Genomic DNA, 27,792 nt, shown 5'->3' on the forward strand with positions numbered 1-27,792 from the left:
GATCCCGGAGCCTTTGTGTATGTCAAGCCTCCTTCCTCATGACCTTTGCCGCGGGCGGAGTGCCTCATGCTGGCCCCCAACAGCTTTGGACTTGTGAAGTGGGGATGCTCCCTGGACACAGTTGGGTACACAGGAGTCTGGGGCTGGAGATTTGGGAGTCAGCAATGATTAACACGGTGATGAACTAGAACACCTGGGGAGAGGCTATAGAACAAGGGCAAAAGGGGAGAGCCTTCCAGAACAATGTTTTCGGGAGAGTGAGGGCAGGAAGAGGAGCCGGGATCGAGATGGAAGGATCCGGGGATGGTGGGGTATTAGGATTGCATCTCCTCTGTCTGACTGTGTCCTCCAGGGGCCTTCCCTGGGAGAAGGGCTGGTGGTGTGAACAGGAACTTCTAAATGAGAACGAGGGGCTGGTAAGAATGATTTTAGAAAGTCAGTGGTGGTCTTTGTGGTGTTCTGCCCTCAGATCTAGGCAAAATTCTCTCTGAGCAGAGCTTCCTCCTGCTTTCCTCCCTACCCGTCCATCCCCAACATTCTCTGCAGCAGAGGCCATGGACTGGAAGCCCAGGAGCCAGGCCACCACCCTCAGATCTGTTTTGTTTTCACCACACACAATCCTTTCACATTTTGAATTGGTTATCAGCTTAAAAGAATATAAAATTTCAGAAACAGCAATTTTTTTTTTTTAATTTGGCTGTGTTGGGTCTTAGTTGCAGCACTTGGGATCACAGGCTCTCTAGTTGTGGTGGGCAGACTTAGTTGCTCCAAATCATGTGGAATCTTAATTCCCCAACTAGGGATCGAACCCATATCTCCTGCATTACAAGGTGGATCTTAACCACTGGACCACCAGGGAAGCCCTCAAAACAGCAATTTAAATAGCTGTATTTCCAACTTGAAAAATTGGAAGGTATGGCAGCATGGAGCCCACTGCCCTGCATGATAACTAGACAGGAATTGAGTTCAGATGAGCCGTGCACTGTCCACTCGGCCATAGTCCCTACTACTCCCTATGGTGGTGACTCACTAGGGAAGACCCTGATGTTGGGAAAGATTGAGGGCAGGAGGAGAAGGGGGAGAGAGAATGAGATGGTAGGATGGCATCATCAACTCAATGGACATGAGTCTGAGCAAACTCCAGGAGATAGTGAAGGGCAGGGAAGTCTGGAGTGCTGCAGTCCATGGGGTTACAAAGAATCGGACACAACTGAGCAACTGAACAACACTCCCTATGGATGTCCAGTACCAAGATCTTGGTTGCTATTTATCACTGTTTTGGGCCATGGTTTCTGCCCTTTTGTGTAACTTCGGTGGTTCCACAGCTGTCCCAATTTCTGCAGAGTGGTCCAGCAAAAGCAGAGTCTTGCTTGGATTATTGAAACTTGGGAGGATTTTCTCTACAATGGTGAAAGTGAAAGTTGCTTAGTTGTGTCCAACTCTTTGCAACCCCATGGACTGTAGTCTGTGGAATTCTCCAGGTCACAATACTTGAGTGGGTAGCCTTTCCCTTCTCCAGGGCACCTTCCCAACCCAGGGGTAGAACCCAGATCTTCTGCATTGCAGGCAGATTCTTTACCAGCTGAGCCACACAATGGTATGTACAACCAATCAAATGCACCTGAGGTGAGGTGTCACATTTTTAGTCAACTGTTTTTGATTGAAGCTTAATTTGCATATTAGCCATTTTTTAAAATATTCATTTATTTGTCTGCATCGGCTCTTAGTTGTGGCACATGGCATCTTTGTTGCATCATGTGGGATCTTTTGTTGCAGCCCATGGACTCTAGTTGTGGCGCCCTGGCTCCGGAGCACACCGGCTCAGTAGTTACCGTGTGCAGGCTTAGTTACTCCTCAGTATGTGAGATCTCAGATCCCAACCAGGGATTGAACCTAAGTTCCCTGCATTGCAAGGTGGATTCCTAACCACTGGAGCACCAAGAAAGTCCCAGTAGTCATTTTAATCAAAGAGTTCACTAAGTTTTGATAGATCTGTGTAACTCCCACCCAAATCAAGTTATATAGCATTTCCAACACCATAAAATGTCCCTCTGGTGTCCTCTCAGCACATCCCCTCCCAGTCTCATCCCCAGTCCCTGACAACCACTGATGTTTTTTGTCACTTAAAGGGGTTCTGGTACCAATTCCAAGCTGGGGTGTCATTTCCTCTGCACCACCAAGCCACTCTCCCAATACCTGCTGAGTGTCCTACAATTCAACTCAATTCTGACCCCATCTACCCAGAGGTAGTGGGTCACTTCCACACCCACTCCCAGCACACCACTTTGTCCAACTCTCCATGTGTTCATGGAGAAGTCTCTCCGAAGTCCATCCCTTTGGGTTTTTATGGAGGCTTCCATAGGCATAATTGATTAAATCTTTGGCCATAGGTGACTGATTCAACCCCCAGCCTCCCTCTAGTCCCTGGAGGTCAGCAGGGGTAGAACAGAAAGTTTCAATCCTCCAATCACATAGTTGGTTCCACGCACAGTCAGCCCTCATCCTTCGAAAGTCACCTTATTAGCATAACGAAAGATAGCTCTATTGCTCTCGTCACTTAGGAAATTCTAAGGATTTTAAGAATTCAGTGCCAGAAATGGGGATCAAGACCAAATATGTATTCATTATAAATCACAGTGTCACAGTCAGAGGTTATCCTGTTACCTAAGTGACCAGTTTGTTACTTTTTACTGCCAAGTAGTATTCCATTGCATGGCTACATCACAGTTTTAAAATCCATTCTCTTTTGATGGACACTTGGGCTGCATCCAATTTGGGGCTATTATGAATTAAAGTTGCCCTGAATATTTGCATGTAGTCTTTGTTTGGATAGGATGCTCTCATCTTCTTGCATAATAGCTGGGAGGACACCACTGCTCATAACCTCAGAAGTCTTGCCTCCGAAGCCCTCCTGTGTTTCTTGTCTCACAGAGCTGGGCGATTCCTCACCGGGTTGGTCGGCTTGCCATCTGCGTGCAGCGGCAGGAGCTTGCTGGCCTGTTTGTTCGGTTCACTCTGCAGTGAGCTTTTCTGCTTACATCTTTTTCTGGCTGACCTCTTAATTTACAGCAAATAATCTGATTGTTTTCCAAAGGATAAGCAAACAAGGAGTTATTCCAGTGGAGGCTTAGGAAGAGAGGGTTGTGCTCTAAGCAAAGAGAACCACCAGAAAACAATTATTAGAAAGGGGGAGGGGACGAGGGAATCGGTGAACCGCAAGCCCATGATTGCATATCAATTACAAGTAAATTATGCATCCAGGAACACATATCCTCATCTTCATATGGGCAGAGTATGTGTGATGGTGACTTTATGGACACAAAGACTGCATAGCTCGCCTGTTTCCAAGAACACACGCAAGGCCAAATACCCTTCTCTAGGGCAGCATCCATCATGATCTCCACCCCGCTCATTCAACCCTGTCTTGTTTTCACTGCAACCAAGATTCCATGTCGGAGAACAGTGTGGAGGTTCCTTAAGAAACTAAAAATAGAGCTACCATTTAATCCAGCAATCCTGCTCCTGGATATATATCCAGAGAAAAACGTGGTTTGAAAGGGTACATGAACCCCAATACTCATTGTAGCACTATTTACAATAGCCAACATATGGAAGCAACCTAAATGTCCCTTGACAGAGGAATGGATAAAGATGATGTGGCACATACATACAATAGAATGTTACTCAACCACGAAAAAGAATGAAATAATGCCTTTTGCAGCAACATGGACAGACCTAGAGATTGTCATACTGAGTGAAGTGAGTCAGATAGAGGAGAAATATTGCGTGACATCACTTATATGTGGAATCTAAAAAAAAATACAAATGCACTTATCTACAGAGCAAATAGAGTTACAGATGTAGAAAACAAACTTATGGTTACTGTAATTAAGAGATAGGGACAAACTGGGAAGTTGGGATGGACATATACATACTACCATAAAATGGGCTTTCCAGGTGGCTCAGTGGTAAAGAATCCTGCTGTCAAGCAGGAGACATGGGTTCTATCCCTGGTTGGGAAGATCCCCTGGAGAAGGAAATAGCAACCCATTCAGGCATTCTTGCCTGGGAAATCCCATGGACTACGAAGCCTGGAGGGCTATAGTCCATGGGGTCGCAAAAGAGTCAGACATGACTTAGCAACTAAACAATAACAACAAATATACAAAAATAGATAACTAATAAGAACCTACTGTATAGCACAGGGAACTCTACTTAGTACTTTGTAATGACCTACATAGGGAAAGAATCTTTCAAAAGAGTTGATATATGTGTATGTATAACTGATTCACTTTGTTGTACAGCAGAAACCAACACAACATTGTTAGTATATCAACTATACTCCAATATATATATTTTTAAAATCCCATAATAAGCTTGGGAAATTTCATCAATAAAAGGAGGAGAGCTTGCAGTTGAGACTGTCAGTCAGATAATATTCAACCTTAGAAAGTGTCCATCTTTGTCAAAGTTTTGTTCTTTGTCTTATAGTGCTGGGTCCATGCAGCCCTAGTCAGCTCTCAAAAGCCCCTTTCTCAACAAGGGGGATCCCAATATCTTGATGCCAGAGCTACTGACTGGAACCATAAGAAATCTCCCCTGAGTCCACTCGTAATAGGTAGAATAAGCACTAAGATTTCATAGCTCCTACAAAGCAAACAGAGTTTAGAAATTCCAGAATCATAAAATAATTTAAGAGAAGACGTCATTGGATAGGTTCCAATAGGATATAGGATGCTTTGGGGTACAGGCTTATCCATTAGAGTTAAGATACATTTGGCTGCAAGTTAGAGAATATCTTGCCTATAACAAGTCAACCATAGGGTGTTTGGAGGTGGTGATCCCAGCTCAACAAGCTCAGCAAGGACCCAGGCTTGTTCAATCCTTCTTCTCTGCCACCTTTATTCTCTGCCACCACTTATTACATTTGTTCTTCAAGTATGTGGTCTTATGGCCCCCAAATGGCTGCTGTAGCTCCAAGTATCACATCTTCACATAAAAGCTTCCAAATCAGGAAGGGAGAGGGCTGTTCCTCACACATCTATCTCCTTTAATAAGGAGGAAAGTCTTTCCCAGAGACCTTCAGCAGACTTCTTACCATTTTTTGGCTCAAAATGGGTCATGTGTCCATCCTGAGACCAGTCACCCATAAAAGGGAACAAGATTGTCATGACTAGTTTCAACTGCGATTCACCCCTTGGGGCTGGGGGATCTGCAACAGGGGATGATTAATTTAGTTCTCTCGCTGTACCCTTCTAGTCTGCATTCAGTGAAATCACTCTTTTCCAAAAATATTTCTAATACCCCATTTCCTGTTTTGTAACATTTCCTCTCCCCTAGTTCCACGCCTCCATGGGAGTCAACTCCATGGCCCTTCCCACTTCCAACAGTGTTTATCAGATTTCATTCCTTCTAGCCCATTCTTTTTCTGGTATGTGATCCTTTTCTCAGAACATGGACCACCATCCTGATGCCTTGATCTCCCTCCATATGGTTTTTCAGAACTGGCCTTAAAGGGAAGTCAGAAGGTTTCCCACTTCTCTTTGCAGTTTTAGGGGCCACAACTACCTGTATTTCTTGGGCCTTTTTTTTTTTTTTCCAACCTGAGGTATCATGTCAGAGATAGGAAGGTAAAAATTGAGCACTCTCTCACACTATTCCACTCTATTTGTTCCCCCACCAAGACTCTGCCTTCCACCTCTGATTCTCCCTCCCAAAATCAATGGCCTGACTCTTCTTCCATGCCACTTTCTACTTTTTATTGCTGCTCTGCTTCTTCCTTTTGGGTGATTCTTGCAACTAATTTTGCAGACTCCCAGGCTTCTTACTCCTACTCTCCCTCCCCAATCTGTTCTTCACCTCCCACCTCCTTGCTCCCCCAAACACAATCGGGTCTAGTTTTTGCCCCATCCCAGGGTTCAGGTGAAGCAGACTTACCTCTCCTGCTTTGCATCACAGCTTCCCCGGTCCCACCGGACACAGACACACAGTGGGAGGCTACTTGCTGAACTGTCCACAGGCTCTGGTCACAGGTGATGTATTCAACTCAGTGAAAGGCCTAGCTTCCTCCCTGCTCCCTCTCTGGCCCTCTGCCCTCCTCTGACTGACACAGGTTCATGGACAGTCTGAGCTGCAGTGGTTTCACCACTCGCTGCCTTCAGTCAGGCCACAGTGAAGCATCTTTGCCAGTTTCCTAATGACTTCTTCGGTGGCTTCCCTAGATTTCTGGTCACGCTTGGCTATTTAAAGCTCCCAGCCTCCTCCCATTCCCCTATGAGCTGACAGTTGGGAACCTATGACTAAGATGAGTCAAACCTACTCTTCCTTTCACCCTTCTGGGTTGCACTGCCCCAGGTTTTTCTGGGGGTAGGGGGAGGGTGATCTTTCCTTCTAGGAAGGAAAGTTTCCTACTCTCATGGCTATCATTGACTCCCTTTTGTAAGCCTTTAAGAACTTGTTTTGTTAATTAACAAAATTTTACTGCTAAGAAATCTAATTCTTAAAATCACAGACTGGGAATTCACTGGCAGTCCAGTGGTCAGGATTCTGTGCTTTCACTGCTGGGGCTCAGGTTCAATCCCTGGTCAGGGAACTAAGATTCAGCAAACAGTGTGGCAAGGCCAAAAAAAAAAAAAAATTATAAATAAATAAATAAAATTAAAATCACAGACTGTCAGACACATGGCTGTTTGAAATCCCCTCAGTGAGAATGGAACATTCCACTGCTGCCTAGAGGCACTGGGCAAGAGCCTGTGACACAGAGAAGCAGCCTGGCTTTTCAGCCTCCAGAGCGTCATATGAATTTTCAGACACAAAATTCCACCTTTATCTTTATTTTGTGTTTTCCAGAGAAATAAGACCCTGGGTCTGCTTCTTGGCGCAGCCCTGAAATTAACCTCTTTCCACCCAGGCCTGCTGTGCTTTGAGCCTATCAAATATGGTGTCATCAAAACATCACCTAAAGGTCACCCTCATCCCAAACCTCTAAGAACCCAGTCTCTTCATTTGCGAGATACCCCACGCTTCCTCTGGAGTGTGTGTGGTCTCCTTTGCTCCAGCAAGATAATGAAACTAACTTTGTTGGGCTGATGCATGAGACAGGCTTTCTCACTCTGTGCGTGATAAGACCTGTGCTCCAGCTCATGTGTTCTCCACAGGGGCAACAATGGTTCCCAAAGACATGAAAATGTAGTTCTGGGGGAACCAAAAAGTCTTATAGTGGTTTATGGTCTTCTAAAGGGCTACACACATAGACACATACAGAGTATGTCTGTTGTATTAAAATGCCATGGGGTGGGGGGTTCTTCCCTGGTGATCCAGTGGTATAAAATCCCCCTTGCAAGGTAAGTGGGTTCAACCCGGATCAGGAAGCTAAGATCCTACATGCCGTGAGGCAACGAAGCCCACACACCACAACTGCTGAGGCCACACAACCCACCAAAGATTCCACGTGCCACATCTGAGACCCGAGGCAGCCAAATAAGTTGTAAAAATTCTAAAAAATAATCATAAGAATTCATGGGCAGGGAAGGGAAGGTACTGAGTAGGAGGAAAATACCCAGAAAAGGTTCCTTGAGGGAACAGTGGCACAGAAGTTTGAGAAACAGTGCTTTAGCTTTCATGCATTGGAGAAGGAAATGGCAACCCACTCCAGTATTCTTACCTGGAGAACCCCAGGGACGCGGGAGCCTGGTGGGCTGCCGTCTATGGGGTCGCACAGAGTCGGACACGACTGAATCGACTTAGCAGCAGCAGCTGATATTGACTAGCTTTGGGTGCTTGCTCTGAGTCAGGTGCCCAGTTGCTCTCTTTTGCAACTGGAATTGAGTTCTCAGAGCTCGGTCTTTTACCTCTTGCAGCACCCGGAGAACTGCCCCCTCCCCGCCCCTGTGCCTGCCATGTCCTCACCCACCAGAACCTCACACCTGCGGGCTCTACCGAGCGGGAAGAGTGCGTGATGCGCCGTCACGCACACGCATGCGCCCACGCCATCTCTCCACACGTCTCTCTCCCCTGCTTTGAAGACCACAGGACAGCATCCCCAAACCCACCCTCTACTGCCTGAGCACCCCTCTCCCTCGACTCCAAGAGATGTGGAAACACTTTCACTCTACCTTCACCACCACCCAGCCTCTGATGACTTTTCATCCTCCCCGCCCCTCAGTTTATACAGACTGGGGTGGGGGTGGTGCTGGGTAATGCTCGGCCAGCTAAGCTGCCTCTTCTTCCTCAGTGTAAACTCTGAGGGAGGAGTCAGATTCCTGTTCTCCACGGTTCTCTCTGGAATGCTGGGTTTCCAACTCCTCTTTGTTCTCAGACTTGGGTCCTCGCTACCAGCCCTGGAGTTGCAGGATTCCACGTCACCTTTGTGCCCTTTCCGAAGCATCTACACCCATGTGTCCATGAAGGCCTGAGTGCCTTGGGACAGACAGATGAACCATGGGACAGAAGGACAGCTCATACCTTCATCTCTACACGGAGATGATGTCTCTCTCCCTTCACCTGAGACTCAACCCCCACCCACAGCCAGTCCTCATTCCCCAGTGACCCTGGAAGAAAGCAGATTCTAAAGACATTAGTAAAGGGCTTCTCAGGTGGCTCAGTAGTAAAGAACCGGCCTGCCAGTGCAGGAGGCGCGGGTTCGATCCCTGAGTCCAGAAGATCCCCTAGAGAAGGAAATGGCCACCCACTCCAGTATTCCTGTTGGGAAATCCCATGGGCAGAGGAGCCTGGCAGGCTACAGTCCATGGGGTCTCAAAAGAGTGGGACATGACTCAGCAACTACACAGCAACAACAAAGACAGTAGTACTGAAATCCCTAAAGTTCCGAGCCCACCCATCTACATGCAATACGGACACGATAAATAATTTTGAGCTCAATCTGACTGAGTGTCAACAGTGCCAGCATTTCTCTGGTTGCTTTGCGGGACCAGGGGGAGGCCCTGACCAGCTCTTTCTCAGGTATCACCCACCCCTCTCTGGAAAACAAAAAGTTACTACATGATCACAGTTTGATAAAAATAGCTCTTAAGAACACACATTTGTCTTTTCGGTAACCTGAAGTCAACATGCTGACTAATTCTCTTATTTTTTTCAAGGAGGTTTCTTTACTGGGAAGAGGATGTATGATCACAGATAGTCCATCTGCTTTGCATCCAGTTCTGTTTCTCCTCCTGATCTGTTTACATTTGTCCCAGTCAGTCTGCCTTGGCTGACTCTGGAAGTCTAACGGGGGCCTGCTTACCGATGACACACAGCTAGTGGCAGAGTGGCTCAGGGACCTGGGTTTTGGAGTCAGCTAATTTCAGCTTCCAGTCCTGCTTCAACCGCCTGTGGGCTATGGGGTCTCAGGTAAGAGACTTCACTTCTCTGGGCCCAGTCTCTCGCCTGTAAAACGGGAAGAGTAATAGTACCTGCCTCACAGTGACTGAGAAGATTGAAGAAGACAGTGTCAGGCCAAGCTCTTAAGATAGGTTAGTTATTGTTCTAATTCTTCCAACTCCAGTCCTCTCTCAGCATTTAAGCATCTTCTTGTTCATCCCTTTTCTTTCAGAGTCTCGGTATTTTATCCTTCCGTCCATCAATTTCACCTAAGATACACTCACATATACCAATCACATGGACCATTAAAAAAAAAAAAAAGGTTAAGAAAAAAATAATTCTCTTTTGCTTGCCACAAAATTTATTTAGGTAATGTTTCTTTGCCATTTTTCATAAATGTCCCTGAAGATCTGAAATTATTGAGCAGTGGAAACTTTCTGGAAAATCCACATGTGACAGCAGGGTGCTCCCTCCCACCTGGAGTCCTGTGTCCCTACCCCCACCAGCTTTGTCAGTAGTTCTGAAGGACATTCTTCCCGTCTTCTGTCCCAAGTCACTGGGCAGCTCCCTGGGCCCCTGAACACTGCTCTCAGCTCCTCTTCTACCTTCAGCAAAGTTCAGGAGCTGGCCTGCTGCCATGGGAAGCTCCTTTTTTCTCCATAGCTCTTCCTCACCTTGACCACTTCCTGGGCACGTCAGGGGATGGGAAGGGAGGGGAGTGTGTGATGAGATCAAGAGCTGGGCTTCTGTGGGCACATCCTGAGGAAGGCGGGGTGCCTGCTCTGCCCTGGATGGTGCCAGTCCCCAGTCTGCCTCTCCAGGGTCCTGCCTGACTTGAGCTTGGAGCTGCCCCAGGGATGATCCCCCTTGCAGCCCAGTCCACCTGCCACCAGCTCCAGAGCACCCACCTAGAGTCCGCTAGCTGGCCTCTATGTTGAACAGCTCCTGAGGTGGCCCCTCTCCCTCGCTCTTCTTCGAGGTCACGCCATTCTCCTGCCGCCAAGGGCCCCAGGACCCAGTCAGCCGCCCCAGCAATCCCTGGAAGTCGGCTTGGAACCCAGATGATGAGAAATAGTAGACAAGGGGGTCGACGCAGGAATTCAGGGTGCTGAGGAGTAGCACATAACTTCTCCACGTGGGGCTTTTACCCTGGATGTAGCCCACGATGTGGGACATGTTGTAGGGCCCGAAGCAGACGAGGAAGTTGAGCAATGTGGCGGCCGCCAGCCCTGCCACCCTCTTCCGACGGCGATGGCTAGCTCCCCTCCCGAGTATGCAGACCAGGCGGCTGTAGCAGTAGCTGCTGATGAACAGGGGCACCCCAAAGAGGACCACTGCCATCTCTAGCCGGACGGGCAGGAGAAGGGCCAGCTGATCCTCCCGGAACTCCAGGTAGCAGGTCCCGTTGATACCCTGGCTGGGGGAGGAGTTCCCCGAGAATTCAATCACGTAGACCACGCTGCAGTGAGCAGCGGCCAGGAGCCAGCAGGCCCCACTGACCAGGCCAGCCTGCCCTGGCCTCGGCCGAGTCTTGTACCAAAGCGGGTAGGCCACGCTCAAGAAGCGCTCTGTGCTCACGGCTGCCAGGAAGAGGGACGTGAGATAGATGGTGGTGAAGAAGAGGAACCTGGAGAAGGGGCAGAAGACGAAGGGCAGGGACCAGTGCATGGCACTGGCCGCCTCCACCATGCGGAACGGCAGGAAGAGCAACAGGACCAGATCCGAGAGGGTGAGGTTTAGCAAGAGCACGTCCACGGCCAGCGGGCGGCGCCGCAGCTTGCCCACGAAGATCACCAGGGCCATCAGGTTGAGGGGGAGCCCCACGAGGAAGGTGAAGAGGTACACGGAGAAGAAGAGCCAGTGATTGCCGAGGAAGAAGGAGTGGTCTGGGTTGGTCATGGCCACTAGTGAGAGAGAGAGAGAGAGAGAGACAGAGATGGCAGCACAGGTGGGGGTCTCGCACCATCAGCTTCCCAGCTGATGTTCCCATCGGCCAGGAACACCCCCACCCCCATTCCCTCACGCTTTCCGCAGCAGGGGCCGCCTGCCTCTCTTCCTGGTCACACCCGGTCTCCTGCCCCTTTCCTGTCCCTTTCTTCCTGGTCGCCTCCTGTCTCCTGTTCCCTCTCCCTGAGCGCCAAGGTGCCCTCCACAGAGCCCCTAAGGACCCCGTGCTCACCTGCTGCTTTGAGAACCCGAGGGCTCTGCTGCTCAACACCTTGCCGGCTCCTCCAGATCAAGTCCGGTGAGCTATTATCTGGCAGAAGTGATAAAAACCTGGCAGTGCCCATGACGTCACTCGCTGGAGAGCAACGGCACAAAAGATGCCTTTAGCTCCGTTAGCAGCGCCGCTGGGCCAGTATGCAAAATGAGGAGCAAATTCCACGACTGCCTGCATGCCTTGCTCCTCGGCGGCCTCACAGGGGATGTGCAGACTTTGTCTTCTCTCTGATCCTCCACTTGAATTTTATCTGCTCCTCTAGAATGGCACTCCTCCAGTTTGCCTTGTAAGGGCAGGAAGTGTGACACAGTCATGCAGAGCCTGGGCTCTGGATCCAGGCTGGGGTTCAATGCTAGCCCTGTCACTTGCTAGCTTAGTAATTTAGGGCCAGTGACTTAAGCCCTCTGTGCCTCTGCTTTCTCATCCATAGAACAGGATCATCAGAATACCAGTCTCATAGGTTTATTGTGTAAAGTGTTAGTTAATAACCTGTCAAAGGCTAAGTTAAGTGTGGTGAGCACTGAACAGATGTCAGTTGCCCTCACCCCACTTCCTACGGTGGGCTTGTCTCTGGGCTGATAGTAATATTAATTTTAGTGGCAATGATGGTAACAACTACCTTTTAGGGGGCCACATAATCCATAGCAGGGGCTTCCCTGGTGGCTCAGTGGTAAAGAATCCGCCTGCCAAGCAGGAGATGCGGGTTTGATCCCTGAGTAGGGAAGATCCCCTGGAGAAGGGAATGGCAACCCACTCCTGTATTCTTGCCTGGAGAATCCCCATGGACAGAGGAGCCTGGTGGGCCACAGTCCATGGGGTCACCAATAGTTGGACACAGCTGAGTGACTGACACTAACTATTGACTTAAGAGAAATGAAAACATATACCCACACAGAGACTTGCTCATAAATGTTCATAAGAATATTAGTCATAATAACCAAAAAGTGGAAACATTACCTGGTGTCCATCAGCTAGTGAATGGATAAACCATGTGACATAGCCAGACAGTGGAATACTATTTGGCAACAAAAAGGAATGAAATACCCATGCATACATGGATGCACCTAAAAACATTGTGCTGGGTGAAACAAGCCAGACATAGAAGACTATGTATGTTACCATTTTTATGAAATGCCCAGAGTAGGCAAATCTGTAGAGACAGAAAGTAGATGACTGGTTGCCTGGGGACTGAGAGTGGAAGTAGGTTAACTGTAAGTGAGCATGAGAGTTATTCCATTTTTATCAAAAAATGTCCTAGATTGCTTGATAGGGATAGTTGCACCCCTTGGTAAATGTACTAAAAATCAGGGTGGTACACTTGAAATGGGTGCATTTTATGATATGTAAATTTTATCTCAAATAAGCTGTTAGAAATCGGGCAGAAAACCAAACAAAGTTTTTGCTGTTGTGGGACTTACATGTGGTGGGAAGGGGTGTCCTTGAAAGGGACTGAGTAGGGGGACAATAATAAAGACACAAATAATACAGAGGCCGAGAGCCCCCAGAGGAAATGGTGCAAGCACAGGGAATAGGGGTGCACAGGTGGGCCTTCTGGGGCCACTGGGAGCAGGTTCACGGCACAAGGGGCGAGAGTAACCAGAGGATGCTGGGGGCAGGCTCTGCAGGGCTGCAGGGAGGAGCTGAAATCTCCCCTAAGTGGAAGAGGCACAAGTAACCGGAAGAGGTGGCCCAGCAGCTGCAGGTGCTCTGATGCGGTGGGAGGGAGCATAGTTGTTGCTTTATGGGAGGGGTCATCTGTGCTGGAGTGCAGGCTTTGACCAAGATTCTCTGGTGTCCCCACTGCACAGAGAGCAAACTTGTTTCTGGCTTCAGTGGAGCCTCTGGCCAGTGACTTCACTTCTCTGGCCTGTTTCCGTATTTGTTTATTATTGCTGTTGTTTAGTCGCTAAGTCATGTCAAACTCTGCAACCTCATGGACTGTAGCCCACTAGGCTGCTCTGTCCATGGGATTGTCCAGGCAAGAACACTGGAGTGGGTTGCCATTGCCTACTCTCATGGGGTTTTCCCGACCCAGGGATTGTACCTGCGTCTCCTGCATTGGCATGCAGATTCTTTACCACTGAGCCACCAGGAAAGCCCTCCATCTTTATAACAGGGGTAATAAAACTGTCTTTGGAGGGCTGTTACAAGCATTCACTCACTCAGCAAATATTTACTGCAAGCCTACTACGTGCTTGGCTCTCTTCTAATTGCTGGGGTTATATCAGCAAACGAAACAAGAAAAATTCTTGCCCTTGTAGACATTTGTTTTTCTTGGCCACACCATGCAGCATACAAGATCTTAGTTCCCTGACCAGGGAATCCAACGCATTCCCCTTGCAGTGGAAGCACAGAGTCTTAACCTCTGGACAACCATTAAGGAAGTTCCCCCTTGTAGACATTCAAGCATGAAAACTTGTATAATCCACAAGTGCAAGTCAGGCACGCAGCTACCAGTTTTTTTGCTTCTATGTGTTCACGTCTTTGTCATCATTAGAGGAATAAGTCTGCTTCCTACACCTCATCTCAGAGCAGACGCCCACGTGTGTGTCTCTCTCGGCCGCTGTCGTCTGCCTACTCTCTGTTGGGTTCAGGGTGTTACCACTCACCTTCACAAAAGGGACCGCAAAGAGAGGCATTAACCCCGATACCCCTAAGTTTTCCAGATGTCCCCTGACCTTTTGGGGTCCTCCTGGAAGCATCACATCTTATGTCCACTGCTCCATTGCTGTAAGGCCTTGGGCAAATTTCTTAATCCCGAGAAATGAAGATGATGGTCATACTTGGTTCCAGGACCATGGCAAACTCATGCAGCGCCTTAGTGCAAATTAGGAAAAGGCACTCCCTGCAGAGCACAGCCCTGCACCAGGGGGCGTGCGCTGCCTGACAAAGTGGGTAGCGGCTTTGTTCAAATTAGAGTAAGTCACTCCTTCTCCTGGGTGGGAGCAGCCCCACACCAGGCACGTGGCTTGGTGAGCAAAGCGCAGTCTAGAGCTCAGTCAGCGTTTGCCCCTTTGCCTGACTCCCTTGTGCAGTGAGCTGCCTGCTCATCTGTACAGCAGCTGCACGGCTAAATCAAAGGATTGTGGGAGGATGAAATGAGACAACGCTTGCAAAACTCTTAACGTGGTGACTGTCATGTATGTTTGTTTGCGACTATTTCTGGTGCTGCTAGTATTTTCCCTTCCCCCTGCCCAAGCATCTGTTGCCACCAGCTTCCTGTTCACAGTTCTAATGCTGCCCCCTTGTGAGCCCTATAGGGTATCACAGTGTCATGGTCTTGCCTCCTGCTGCTTCTTGAGAGATTTAAATGTACATTCCTAGGAAAAGATTTTGGAGTAACATCTCCCCAAGCATACCATCAGAGTGGCAGTGCCTCTGGCTTAGAAGCAAATATCCTTCCTCCTCCTCCACATGACTCGCTGGCAGTCGGGGCAGTCAAGATTCGAGGAGACGAGAGACAGGGGAGGTGGGAAGTCCTATGTGCCGGGGGCAGCTTACCTTCCTCCTGCCATCTGGCTCCAGGCCTCCATCCTTCTCTCTGACTGCAATCCTGTCTTCTTCTAGGCTCAGTTCTTCCCACAAGTGGCTCCAGGGATGCTCCCAGGCGAGGCTGCCCCGCCGTTCCTTGAGAGTGGCCCTTGCCAGGAGCCTGGAGAAGCAGCCAGGCTCTCCTGCTCCCTGCCCCTTTCCCCCCAGCAATAGCTACTATTTCTGGGATGCCCCTGCTTTTGTTTTTGCCACACAGACTGTCCCCTGGCCAGGGTGGCCTCCCAAGTAGCCGGTCACCAAAGGGTTGAGCACCACGCTCCAAGCACCTGTGATGAGCCCCAGCTGCCGCCACTGGCCTCCAATGTCGGGGTGCAGGAAGCCAGCCACGTTGGAGGCGTTGTAGGGTCCTAAGCAGAGCAGCAATGTGAGCAGGGCCCCGCCAGCCACCCAGGCCGCCTTTAGCTTCCGTCTGTGGCTCAGGCCCGAGTGGGCCAGTGCCCGGAGGCAGCCCACGTAGCAGAAGGCTGTGATGACCAGGGGCAGAAAGAAGAGCAGAAGCGAGAGGCTAAAGCGAGCCGGGCCTGCCGATGCTGGGTCCCAGGCCTCCAGGCAGACCGGAGAGCCATTGATTGGTGTGCTGATGCCCAAGGAGCTGGTGGAATTGTCCAGCCAGCCCCCCGGGGCCTCCAGCCCAAAGACCAGCCCCAGGTGACAGAGAACGATGGCCCATATGGCCACACACACGCCCCAGGAGTAGAGCGGCCTCCGGGCAGCTTGGTAGCCCAAGGGGAAGGCAGCTCCGAGGTAGCGGCCAACACTCAGGGCGGCCAGGAAGCCCCCTCCCGCATAGAGTGGAGCGAAGTGGACCAGGGCGAAGGCAGGACAGAGAGGGGCCGGCAGGGGCCAGGTGCCCCCAGCCAGGGCCTCCACTGCCTTCAGGGGCAGAGAAGTCGCCAGCAGGAGATCAGAGCAGCCCAGGTGGAGGGCATAGACCAAGCTGGGGGTGAGGCGCAGCCGGGTGTGGGACACGGCGCCCGCGATGGCCAAGGTGTTGAGTGGAAAGCCCAGCACGAAGGCAGCCACATAGAGGGCGAAGGAGAGCTGCGGGGGCAGGTCCATGGGGCCCCTTGTGCGCCCCACTCACTTCCTGATCTCAGATCTCCTGGGACCGAGGAACGGGGGCTCCTGGAGTCACAGACTGGTCTCAGCACTGCTCAGGATGCGAGAAGCTGTCTAGTGAGATCAGTGGAGAGATGGATGCCCCATAGAGGGAGGTGGCAGGTTTTTAGCAGTCAAGCCTGGATTCAAGCAGGGACCGCTCGCTGTCAGCCCTCTGCTTTCTCTCTGCCACGTGCCCCCTTAAAATGGAGCACACGCTCGCTGGCAACAGATGGGAGACGGAACACAGGTGGGCAGGTCCCAGGAGAGGCAAGACCTCCTGATTCTTGAGCCTCTGGGAGAACAAAGGGTGGAGAGAATTCAGAACCAGAGTGAAGCCCAAGAGGGTGTTTTTCTCAAGAGAGGAATCTAGACTCCTGTGTTCATGCCCCTTTCCCAATTCCCTGTAAAGAGAGGGCTCTGCACCCCTATAGCAGGCAGTGTGGGTCAGGTGGCAACTCCCAGCTGAGGGAAGAAGTTGGGGTATGGGGAAGGTGAAGATTGTGGCCATGGGCAGGAGAAGAGGGTCGCCTGAGGAGAGTCCAGGGGTAAGCCAAGCCCCCTCAGTGTAAGGGAATGACTTTAGCTGACTTCAGGGGTTCCCCCTGAGCGGAGGCATCTGGGGATCTGGGCAATCATTCTTGCAGGGATCTGAGGAATCATTCTTATGGGGAGAGAAGCCATAGGAAGAGGGACTCACCTCCTGGTGCTGCCAGATGTCTGAGGCTCAGGAGTCCCCTGAGGGAGGGTGGCCAGGATGGGCAGTGAGCCGGAAGGGAGGGAAGGGCGGGGTGGCAGGGCCATTAGCCTGAAGCACTCACAGCCTGGATGAGCAGCTAATGGACCATCTCGGAAGGAGGTGAAGGTCCAAGGTGATGTGAACACAGGAAGGGGAGAGGTTAGAGGTGTGGGCTTTCGTTGGGTGGAGGGAGGTGTGCCTGGCCAGCACCTTTAAAGAGCAGGGTGGGTGGGGTACAACCAGAACACAGTTTTATTCCACCCTGCCCCCAACAGTTCAAACCTGCCCTGGGGGCTAAGTCTTCTCTGCTCTTGGATGAGCTCATGGGCAGGGCCAGACTCACTCTCAGAGACTAAAAAAGTCCCTCTGGTCACCATAGCACCTCCACTTGGCATGTAGTAGGTGGTAATGTGGGGTAATGAGATCATCATGCCTAGTTGGAGTTTCCCCTCTCCTCGTACCTGATAACAGGCCTCTCCTCTCCCCTCTGGCCTGATGACCGTGGTTGCTTTTTTCATATTTATATTTGTTTTTTCTAAATTTATTTGGCTGTGCTGGATTTTAGTTACAGCATGCGGGATCTAGTTCCCTGGCCAGGGTTTGAACCTGGCTCCCCTGCATTGGGAGCACGGAGTCTTAGCCACTGGACCACCAGGAAAGTCCTGACGGTGGTTACTGACCCTCCCTGTGTCGGCAGGAGCAGGAGGAGGAGAGACCAGGAACAAGCAAAGTTGAGATGGACGGCACTGAAGTACCCGGGCAGTGGTCTGCCCTGCCCCTCTCTGAGCTGCACTGATGGCAGAGGGGATCCCTCCTGGGGGCACTTGTAGGGACGCTGGGTGGCCCCTTCATCTGGCTGCTTACCTTTCTCAGCCCCTGGGAACTCAGTCGTTCACCTCCCTGTTGGCGTCATCCTCCCTACGTGCCTGCTTAGTCATTTCAGTCGTGTCCGACTCTTCTCGACCCCATGGACTGTAGCCCGCCAGGCTCCTTTGTCCATGGGATTCTCCAGGCAAGAATGCTGGAATGGGCTGCCATTCCCTTCTCCAGGGGAACTTCCTGACATGGAGATCGAACTCGCATCTCGCTGCATCTCCTGCGTTGCAGATGGGCTCTTTTACCCACTGAGCCACCTGGGAAGCCCCATCCTCCCTAAGTGAGATTTAAATGGCCCCAGGCTGTCTCTGTGGTCCTGTTTCTCTGTCTCTGACACATAGCAGGTGTTTGTCTATCCATCTGTCTCTCCTGTGTGAGACTGACAATACAGCCTCTCTGGACTTCAGCTTTCTTGGGCATGTGTGTCAGTCACCAGGTCACTATGTCCTCCCCGAATTCCACGTCACCCAGAATAAGTTTCTCCGAGTGTCTCCCTGGAAATGCTTCCCATCAGGCTTCAAGTGCGGGTAGCGTGAGGTTCTCCGCAGATCCATAGCTCCCTCCAAAGAAATGGTCGTATTTCCCTTTAAATCTCAGGTTCTCTGCCGCCTCCCTTCCAAGTCCTGCATTTGTCATCCAGCACCTCCCCTGGGATATAGAAGAACTCACCACCTGCTGTTTAGGGTTCTGTCTTTTGGAAACACTCAGAAACGGACAGGGCTGGGGAAAAAATCAACAAAAGTGCCATTTTAGCTGTTGTGATGAGTGCTTGGGAGATGAACAAAGCTGGGTGCCAAGGGAGACGGCGGGTCTTCAAGCTCTTCTCCGCTGGCTCTCCTGCGTGGCAGGCCAGGTGTCTGCCAAGCATCACAGCCTCAGAGACTCCCTCGGTCCCTGCATCCTATGGGCCCTGCCTCTGCTCCCTCGGTCCCTGCATCCTATGGGCCCTGCCTCTGCTCCAGCCCCTCCGCTGTCACTTTGTGTTGTTTATTCTGAGCACTTGAAACACTGAGACACCAGATTTGCCAGCTCCTCAGCTAAAATGTACGGCTTCCCTGGTGGCTCAGTGGTAAAGAATCTTCCTGCCAATGCAGGAGATGCAGGTTCCATCCCTGGGTCAGGAAGATCTCCTGGAGAAAGAAATGGCAACCCACTCCAGTATTCTTGCCTGGAGAATCCCACGGACAGAGGAGCCTGGCGGGCTATAGTTCATGGGGTCCCAAATGAGTCAGACACGGCTTAGCGACTAAACAGCAACAACTACTAGACTGTTGGCCAGTGAGGGCGAAGCTTTCTGTCTGCTCTGTCCACTGCTGGTTGCATACACAGCAGGGACTCACTGAGTCATATGAATGGTCTATTGTCTGGGTGAGGACAGTGAGGTCTGGGGCTGGATGCGGGGCTTGCATGTGTTCTGGCCTCAGGCTGCCCAGTCTCTGCTGTGCACGTCTCAGTGGGACCTGATGACAGCTACATCTCTCAGGCAATTGGTCATGAAGTAGGTTGATATCAGCAGCTAGGCATGGGGACAGGATGGAAGTCACCTGCTGGTTGCCAGGGAACCCCGTGCCAGGCCTCTGCAGGCTGCTTCCAGCTCCTTGGGTGTCTAAAACCCTCTGGGCAGCTAGACCAGAGACCCCTAAGATTAGGACCATGCTCTATCTTTTTTTTTTGGTATCCCGATAACTGGTTCTGTGCTGGATGTAGTGACAGGTGTTCAGTAGGTACATGGTGGAATGGGTTCAGTGATTCTGGTTCCCAAGCCCTTCCCCTCTCATTTCAACAGTCCTCAAAGCCTTCTCTGAAAAAAAGCATATGGTGCTCATAAGAGGTATAAACAAGGGAGTTCCCTGGAAGTCCAATGGTTAAGTCTCAGCACTTTCACTGTGAGGGCCCCAGAACTGAGATGACCCAACCCACATGGTGTGGCCAAAAAAGAAAGAAAAAAGAGGAAGAAGTCAAACCAGGGACAAGAAGTTAGATGGGGAAATCAGCACCCCACTCCTCGGGTACCCCAAGGACGACCTTGCAGAGAACATCTGGTGCTGGGCAGGGGGGAATGTTGGGGGCAGGAAAGGAAGGTGATGTCTTCAGAACACTCATCACAGGCCAGGAATTTGCTGGGCATCTTGCTGATTGATGAACCACGCTTTCCTGCCCCGAAGGAGAATGGGCTTTGGCCCCTTGGCAGAAGTGGAACGGGTAGAGAGAGAACGGACGGAGAAGCAGAGGGCAAGTCGGCCAGGAAACATACTAGAAAACGAGTGGGGGTAAACGAAGGTAGAAAGGGTGAGAGGTCCCTCCAGGTCTTCGAGAAGCCATGCAGCTGTGGGTTGTGAAAGAACTCAGCAAGGCCACTTTTTGAGAAGTGCTGTGAGTGATGAGTTGGCTTCCCCTTTTCACAGTCTTCAAGAGATGCAAATCAGATAGGAATTTGATTTTTAGGGACTTTTGGCTGCTGTGTTAGCCTTCTTATAATATGACATAAGATTATAGCTCATTTCCTATCTCGAACCACCTGCATCTTCTTTTTAACAGATGAAGAAACTGAGGCTTAGAGAAGCCGGTGAACTCTGCCCAAGCTCATTTGGCTGGTCAGGTGGAAGAGCTGAGACCCAGACTCTGTCTGTGATGCCAGTGGACTCTCGGCAACCAGAAGATGGGCTCTCCAGTCTGGTGATTTGATCATGACCTTTCCCTTCTTCCCAAGCCCTTGGATGCCTGCCCCATCTCCCTGTCCCCACTCAGACTCTGCAGACTGGAAATCACTCACTGGCTGTTTGATGCAATATCTGAGTCAGGTTTATTGTGCAGCTCTGTGTCTCTTACACTTGTATCCACATCGGTGTACATCTCAGACCCCGAGACCTCCAAGGACAGGGGCCGCAGCAGCATAATCCTCTCCGTGGAATGCCTCCTAGAGGAGGAACTGGCCCAGGGCAGTGCCTCTCTCTACCTCTTTGTCCCGGAGGCAAAAGTTAGGCATTATATTAGTGAGTGCAGTTATCGAGCAGGGGTCACTTGTCAAAGGAACGGGATGAGAGAGAAATAAAAATAATGACCAGCTGATCCCAGCGGGGACACGGCCATCTAGGGGATGGGGTTTGGGAGGGGGCAGATGGTGGCTCAGACGGTAAAGGTTCGGCCTGCAATGCAGCAGACCCAGGTTCAGTCCCTGGTTTGGGAAGATCCCCTGGAGAAGGGCATGGCAACCCACTCCAGTATTGTTGCCCGGAGAATCCCATGGACAGAGGAGCCTGGCAGGCTACAGTCCATGGGGTCACAAAGAGTTGGACACGACTGAGCGACTAACAGACCACACACACACAGGTGGTGACAGATGGCCGGGGAGGGGCAGGGGGAAGATTTGTACAGTTCAAGGTAGGTATGTAGATGAGACGCTGAGAGGAAAGGACCAGGAACAAACCCTTTGGAGGGTTACCAGTGCTAAGAAGGGACACTGTGTCTGGGCCACATACAAAGTTCTCTGCAGCAGCTGGGCTGCAGTAACTGTGCATGCATGCGTGCACGTGTATAACGCCCCAGCAGAGCAGCAGGAGCTGAGAAGGTTTTGGCCCATCAGTGCTTGAGGGTCACGTATTCCACTCCTTCCTGGGCCAGTGCCCGCTTCCCATTCCCAAAATGGACCAGCTCCGAGTAATGAATGCCCTCATCGTCTAGGACCTCCGGAGTCACGTTCTCATAGTCGGCCTGAGGAAGCCACAGTGTGGTGAGCAGCTTTCCACTGTCCACTCCCACTGCCCCTTCCCTCCTGGCCCCCCCTACCCCCACCCCGGGGTCCCAAGGGCCCAAGACGAAGCCCTCTCGTCCGGAAACTGGCCGCAGTTGACCTCTCTAATTGGGAGATGCCTGCCCCAGCTCTGATCATGCCGGGGCCTGGGCAGCCCTCCCCCTGCCCAGCCTCTGCCACCACGGAGCCCACCGGGTCCTTCCTATCTGGGACGCAGGGGTGAGGCCAGGTTCCCTCTCCCCCCGCCTCCTACAGCCCTGCCCTCTTACCACTTGACAGTTCTGCACCACAGCATAGGTGACCCTGTCCTCCCTGCTTGGGGGAATTTCCCGCATCTCTGAGCTCCCTGCGTCTCTGAGAGGGAAGGCAGATAGATAACCACAGGTGAAGACTTTTGCATGCAATTTGCTCCTTTTTCCAACTGCCCCAGCCCCTAAGAGCACCCCCAGCCTCTCAGCCCCCTGTGTTCACAGCAGGAGCTCAGGTGTCCACCAAGTGAACGCATGTGTGTGTTTCATGAAGCCTCAGCCTTGGTGAGGGAGACTGGCCCTTGCTTGAAGGCATAGATCCAGTTCCCTAGACCATTCTCCAGGGGGTCATTACAGAGCTGGAATGAGAAGATGAAGCAAAGAGGAAGGCAAGACGGAAGCGCTACCCCCATGTCCCTCCCAGGGTGCAGGTGTCACCCCCCTGGTACCTAAGTCTCCGAGTGTCAGTCTCGCCAAGAGGAAAGCTCAAGGTAGCATAGCTGACTGCATCTTCCATCACCGGGTTGTAGCACCCCAGGGAGGCGGGGCGTTCGGCTTGGGGGGTCCTTCTAGCCTGAGAGAAAGACAAAATTTCAGCTCTTATCACTCCTCTCCCCATCCTAGCTCCCCCACCCACCCCCACAATAGTCTATCATCCATGTCCACTGTGTTTCTTTTTAAAGATTTTTTTTTTAATGTGGACCATCCTTTTAAAAGCCTTTATTGAATTTGTTACAATATTGCTTTTGTCTTATGTTTTGGTTTGTTGGTCCTGTGACATGTGGGATCCTAGCTACCTGTTGGAACCCAACATGCCCTGCATTGGAAGGCGAAGTCTTAACCACTGGACTGCCAGGAAAGTTCTTTTTTATTTTTTAACTGACACATAGTTGATTTTCCAGTTTGCTTCTTTCTTGACGTCAAGACCTGCCCTGCATTCCCTCTTTCTGCCCTCCTACCTTTAAATTCCTCACAAAGAAGCTCTGTCCACTGGAACTTTCTTGAAGGCCCTGCTGTCTCTGAATCCTCTTCCAACTGAGAAATAAAGACGTGATCAGAGAGGACGAAGGGCCTGGGGAGAGCTCCCTGAGGACGCAGCATGCTGGGGGCTGCAAGGCTGAGTGACCAGGGACCCACTCACTGGGATGCGGGAGGCAAAGCAAAGGAGGCAGGTGGTGGGAGGCACTCACCTCCGCTGAAGCTTGACTCCCCAGATGGCCAGAAGGAAGATGGCCAGGCAGAACCCCACTCCCAAGGCCGCACGCCTGCTGATGGTGGCAGCACTGTCTGATGGAGAAGGGAGGTACATCAGTTGATGGCACAGCCTCAGTCGGGGAGCAGGCCTGCTCTGCCCTTTGCCTGGGAGGTATCCTCGGCTTCTCTCTGCGAGGCCACTGTCCTTCTAGCCTGTGAAACTCCTCCATGCCCCGGGCACGTGACTCAGAATAAGAGAGAGAAGCCAGCCCTGCCTTCCGGACATCTCATTAGGAGGGAGGTGCAATCGGTTTTCAAGAGGAGTGTCTGCTTTGTGACGGATTCAGGCACCCGAAGAGCATGTGACCCTCATAAATGATACTGTCTCATCAGAAGGTCTCTTGCGTGTGAACTTGTGCTAAGTCGCTTCAGTCGTGTCCGACTCTTTGCGACCCCATGGACTGTAGCCCTCCAGGCTCCTCTGTCAATGGGATTCTCCAGGCAAGAATACTGGAGTGGGTTGCCATGCCCTCCTCCAGGGGATATTCCTGACCCAGGGATCTTCCATTTCCTGCATTGGCAGGTGGGTTCTTTACCACTAGCGCCACCTGGGAAGCCCCAAGGGCCACTTGGCTTTACTTAAAATCACTTGTCCTTCAACCCAGCAAGTCCAGGCAGGAACCGAGCCTACAGTTCTCTTTGTGGGTGTGCCCGGAGCAGGAGACTGTGTCCAGCCTTGAGGAGGGCACTGGGCACATAGTTTTGCAACATTGCACCCTGAGGAAAAGAGGCAGGTCTCAGGGTGTCTGCGGAGGGGAGACCTAGGGAACGTGGTGTTAGGTCACTTTTCCGAATGACACACTTAGGTTGGCTCGCCTTAGCACCAGCTTTACATGCTGAGGATCCTCTAAGTTTAAAGTCCTGGCTCCAATCACTAATCTGAGAAAAACACAGTAAGTGAATATTTCCCCCTATGTTTCCAGACTCTTCAGACACCTGTTTATGCACAAATCTAGAACAATCTCCAAGTGCTGTTATTACATGGAAAGTGAAAGTGTTAGCCGCTCAGTCGTGTCTGACTTTTTGCGACCCCACGGACTGTAGCCTACCAGGCTCCTCTGTCCATGGAATTCTCCAGGCAGGAGTACTGGAGTGGGTTGCCATTCCCTTCTCCCGGGGGTCTTTCCGACCCAGGTATCCAACCCAGGTCCCCAGCATTGCAGGCAGATTCTTTACCATCTGAGCCACCAGGGAAGCCCCCATTACATGAAGGAAGGAAAATTCAAGGCAATGTGTGAGCTCTTCCAAAGTCTAAGTAACAAAGAAGGGTGTATGGACACAGGTCTCTAGAGGCCTATTGTGCACAAACAGAATATTTCTGCAAGGAGACATACCTAGCCAACAGTGAAAGCCTTGAGGGTGGAGAGGAGGCAGAGTTCTCAGGGAGCAAGAAAGGAGAAGTGACTGACCTTCCACTATTTACCCTTCCATGCTGTTTCTTTTCTTTTTTTTTTTTTTTTACCATGTACTTGCATTGTCTTAAAAAAAAAAAAAAAACTGGTAAAAAAAAATCAAAAGATAGAAACAAGCAACCTTTCAAGGGTGAGACAGAGAGGGAGGGGCAGAGAGAGGGAGCCAATAGGAGCTCAGGGTGTCTGAAAGGAGGGGGGCAGGCAGAGAGGGAGTCCTCCTGGAGTCTGAAGAGACTGAGCAGAAGGAAGATGGAATAGCTGTGTGTGGAGCAGGGGGGCCTCTGAGCGCAGGGTTCCCCACACCCCCGTCCGCCCCCTGCAGGAGAGGGAGGGTACGCAGGGCAGGATCAAGGATGTGATCTGAACACACAGCAGCACAGCCAAGGAGGAAGCCCCAGGAGTGGCCAGGGCCAGAGAAGAAGAAGGAGGGGGCCTTACAGTAGACAGTGAGGGTGGTGGGGGGTGACTGGCTCTGGCCCAGACGGTTGGTCCCCCGGCACCAGTAGCTGCCTGCATGCTGCAGCTTCACAGGCTCCAACCTCAGCATCTGACCGTAATAGTGAAGGTCTTGGTTTTTCCCATCAAACCAGTCGTAGTGGGAGATGGGAGGGTTGGCGTCACTCTCACAGGTCAGGACTGCCGTCTTCCCCTCCACCACCCCGTCTTTCGGGCTGATGGACACACGCAGCCTCCTGGGAGCATCTGCAGGACAAGCAAAGTCAGGATTCAGGTCACTGGTCCTCTGCCCATCTCTGCCGTCCACCTCCAGCTCCAGCTACTCACACAGCACTTGGAGCTCATAGGCCTTAGATGAGGTCTGTCCTATGGAGTTGTTGACCAAGCAGTGGTAGGTTCCCGAATCTTCTGGAAAGATTTGGCCAAAGGTAAGTGTCTTCCCTTCCTTCAGAAGGCTTCCATCTTTCTTCCAGAAGAAGTGGACGTCCGCGGGACGGCTACTTGAGTATTGACACTGGAGGAGGACCCGCTTCTCAGATTGAATCTCTGTATTAGGGCTGATCTGAATGTTGACGTCCCTGGGGGCATCTGGAGAGCAAGGACCTCAGGCTGACCTCTGGCATCCCTTTCCCTCCTCCTGTCCCCAAGACTCCCTCTCCCCTTGGCCCCGAGGCCTGACTCTCATCCCTCAGTTCTCTGTGAGGACTGTGGTCCAGGCTTCGGGCTCCTTACTCTTAGAACCCCATTATCCCAACTGGGCTACCCCCCAGTTCCCGCGGGCCTGGGGCACTCACAGAGGACGTTCAGGTTGACAGAGGGAGACCACGAACACCACTGGTTACAGGCTTCGCATTTGACTGGCTGTGCATCCCAGGTGACTTTTTGAATCGTCAGCTTCTGTGATGTATGGTCCTGGGAGCCTGGGCTATTCCAGTTATATCGAGTAACTCTGGGGTTACTGGAATTGAAGGTGCAGGACAGGGTCACACTGTCTCCTTCTCGAATCGGTGTGGGGTTTTGAATCACCGTGGTGACCCCCTTGGGGGGATCTTGGAGAAAACCAGAGAGATGGATGAAGAAAATATAGCTACCTCTAATATCAGTATCTGTTCCTTCCGGCTTCCTCTCTGCTCTCCCCATGCCCTGCATTGACGCAGTTTGTCAGTTAGCTGAGGGAAGGCTTGTGCTTCCCTCTTGCCCTGGCCATTTGGCCTGGTTGTGGTTTGAGGTAGGATGGTGCAGTGGTTAAGAGAACAGCTCTGGGCAGAGTATATACCTATGGTGCTGAGAAAGGAGGGGCTGCTGTTTGTGGATCTCTGCATGGGTCTGGGGGCTGTCAAGGCTTGGTCATAGAGCAAGGGCATTCATTTAAAAAAGAAAAAGCATAGCTCTGGAGCTAGACTGCTGGATCCTGCCACTTGGAGGCTGCAGACCTCAGTTTACTCATCTGTCAAATGGGGTCCTGTGAGTAGCTAACCTTGTGGAACATTGTGAGGACGGAGTGAGAGGAGGCCATTAGAGCCACACGGCAAGTGGTAAACACGTTGCTGCCACTATGTAAACCATATCCGTTGTCTAGATTCCAGGATTTGGGTATCCAGTGTATTTGGCCCATACTATGACGCCCCAGGGTCCAAGGATCAAATACAGGGACTCTCTTTGTCCCGGGCTCTGCTCAGTAACAAGACTCACTGGTGCTAAACAGGGCCAGATGACAGAGAGGTAACAAGGCATTTTGCCCCAGTTCTCAAATACTTCAGGACCTCTCCAGGGACTCAGTTGCTGCATAGCAATGCCACGTCTCTGTGTCCCTCATGGGACCCTGGCAGCTTGCCGTTCATTCAGTCAACAAACATCTACTGAGCACCTCCCACGAGCCAGGCCTCTTCTGGTGCTAAGGACATGACTGTGAACTATAGCACAAGGCCCACCTCCCAGAAGCTAATCTGTCGGGAGCCCCTGGTTTCTGCTTGCTGTCCCTTCTCGGACTCTTCTATTTCCTCTGCAACTACTCACACTGGACGTTCAAGTCAGCTTCCCGGTCAACAGATCCAGGCCCAAGACTATTTTCTGCCAAGCAGGAGTACCTCCCAGCATGCTTGACGAGGACTTGAGGGATCTGGAAGGTCCTGCCGTTCTTTCCGGGTATTTCTTGCTCATTGAAGTACCAGGTGTAATTCGCTGGAGGAGGATTGGCTACTGACATACAAGTCAGCTCTACTGTAACTCCTTCTTTAATTGACGAGGGGGAGAGCTGAACCCAGGAAGGTTCTGGAGGATCTGGAAGAAGGGGCCGAAGCGGGGGGTGGGGTGAGCAGAGGCCTCTATGGGTCCCCTCCTGAGGGCCTGGGTGGCACCCCTGCTGACTCCCAGCCTGCCCCTTTTGCAGCTCCCAGGAGGCTCACAGTGCACCTGGAGATCCACCACATCTGACTGTCTTGAGCCCACATCATTGGAGACCTGGCACGTGTACTGCCCGCTCATCGTCCTGGTCACTTCGGGCAGAACGAGTGTTGTCCCCTCCTCCTTCAGTTTTGTCCTGTCCTTGAACCAGGACACACTCCAGTGCGGCGGGTTGCTGCTGATGACCTGGCACCTCATGGTCACAGACTCTCCCTCTGTGACGATGGCTTCTTGGGGGCTGACCTGGATCTCCAACTTTGGTGCATCTGGAGGAGCAGAGGACAGTGCAGAAGGGGTAGGGAATTCTCCGAGGGTGTTAAGTGCTGAGAAGTTGCAGCTCTTTTATTCTGATAAAGTAGCAGCCTACACAGAGTGGGCCGAGAGTCTGGAGCCACTCCTTGTTGCCCTTGTCAACAAAGGTGGGCTGGTCCAAGCACCAGGGGACTGTCACAGCCTCCCGA

At 51.4% G+C, this 27,792-nt stretch overlaps 3 protein-coding genes across 7 annotated transcripts in view; all 3 read right to left on the reverse strand.

Moving 5' to 3' along the window:
• Positions 1-9,677: 9,677 nt before the first annotated feature.
• On the reverse strand, positions 9,678-11,630 carry FFAR3 (free fatty acid receptor 3). Its single transcript, XM_014482377.2, has 2 exons — positions 11,501-11,630; positions 9,678-11,225 (listed from the first exon to the last, which is right to left on the reverse strand). The coding sequence occupies exons 1-2, from the start codon at positions 11,610-11,612 to the stop codon at positions 10,240-10,242; spliced, it is 1,098 nt and encodes a 365-aa protein (XP_014337863.1). The 5' UTR covers positions 11,613-11,630; the 3' UTR covers positions 9,678-10,239.
• A 3,620-nt stretch (positions 11,631-15,250) lies between these two features.
• FFAR1 (free fatty acid receptor 1) lies at positions 15,251-16,153 on the reverse strand. Its single transcript, XM_005908185.2, has one exon. It carries the CDS (start codon positions 16,151-16,153, stop codon positions 15,251-15,253), a length of 903 nt encoding a protein of 300 aa, XP_005908247.2.
• A 4,443-nt stretch (positions 16,154-20,596) lies between these two features.
• The window catches only part of CD22 (CD22 molecule), a 31,741-nt gene continuing 24,545 nt past the window's right edge, over positions 20,597-27,792 (reverse strand). For 4 of the 5 annotated variants that reach the window (XM_070387817.1, XM_070387819.1, XM_070387818.1 and 1 more), the window contains 10 exons: positions 27,334-27,597; positions 26,945-27,208; positions 25,723-25,977; positions 25,256-25,516; positions 24,911-25,174; positions 22,997-23,093; positions 22,766-22,841; positions 22,256-22,380; positions 21,828-21,912; positions 20,597-21,518 (listed from right to left, as the gene is read on the reverse strand). In XM_070387817.1, coding sequence (XP_070243918.1) covers positions 21,387-21,518; positions 21,828-21,912; positions 22,256-22,380; positions 22,766-22,841; positions 22,997-23,093; positions 24,911-25,174; positions 25,256-25,516; positions 25,723-25,977; positions 26,945-27,208; positions 27,334-27,597 — 1,823 coding nt within the window. In that variant the 3' untranslated portion in view covers positions 20,597-21,386. The remainder of the gene's footprint in view (positions 21,519-21,827; positions 21,913-22,255; positions 22,381-22,765; positions 22,842-22,996; positions 23,094-24,910; positions 25,175-25,255; positions 25,517-25,722; positions 25,978-26,944; positions 27,209-27,333; positions 27,598-27,792) is intronic. The other variant, XM_070387820.1, reaches the window with a different exon arrangement.

This window comes from Bos mutus, chromosome 18, assembly GCF_027580195.1.
Source record: "Bos mutus isolate GX-2022 chromosome 18, NWIPB_WYAK_1.1, whole genome shotgun sequence".
Classification (NCBI taxonomy): Eukaryota; Metazoa; Chordata; class Mammalia; order Artiodactyla; family Bovidae; genus Bos; species Bos mutus.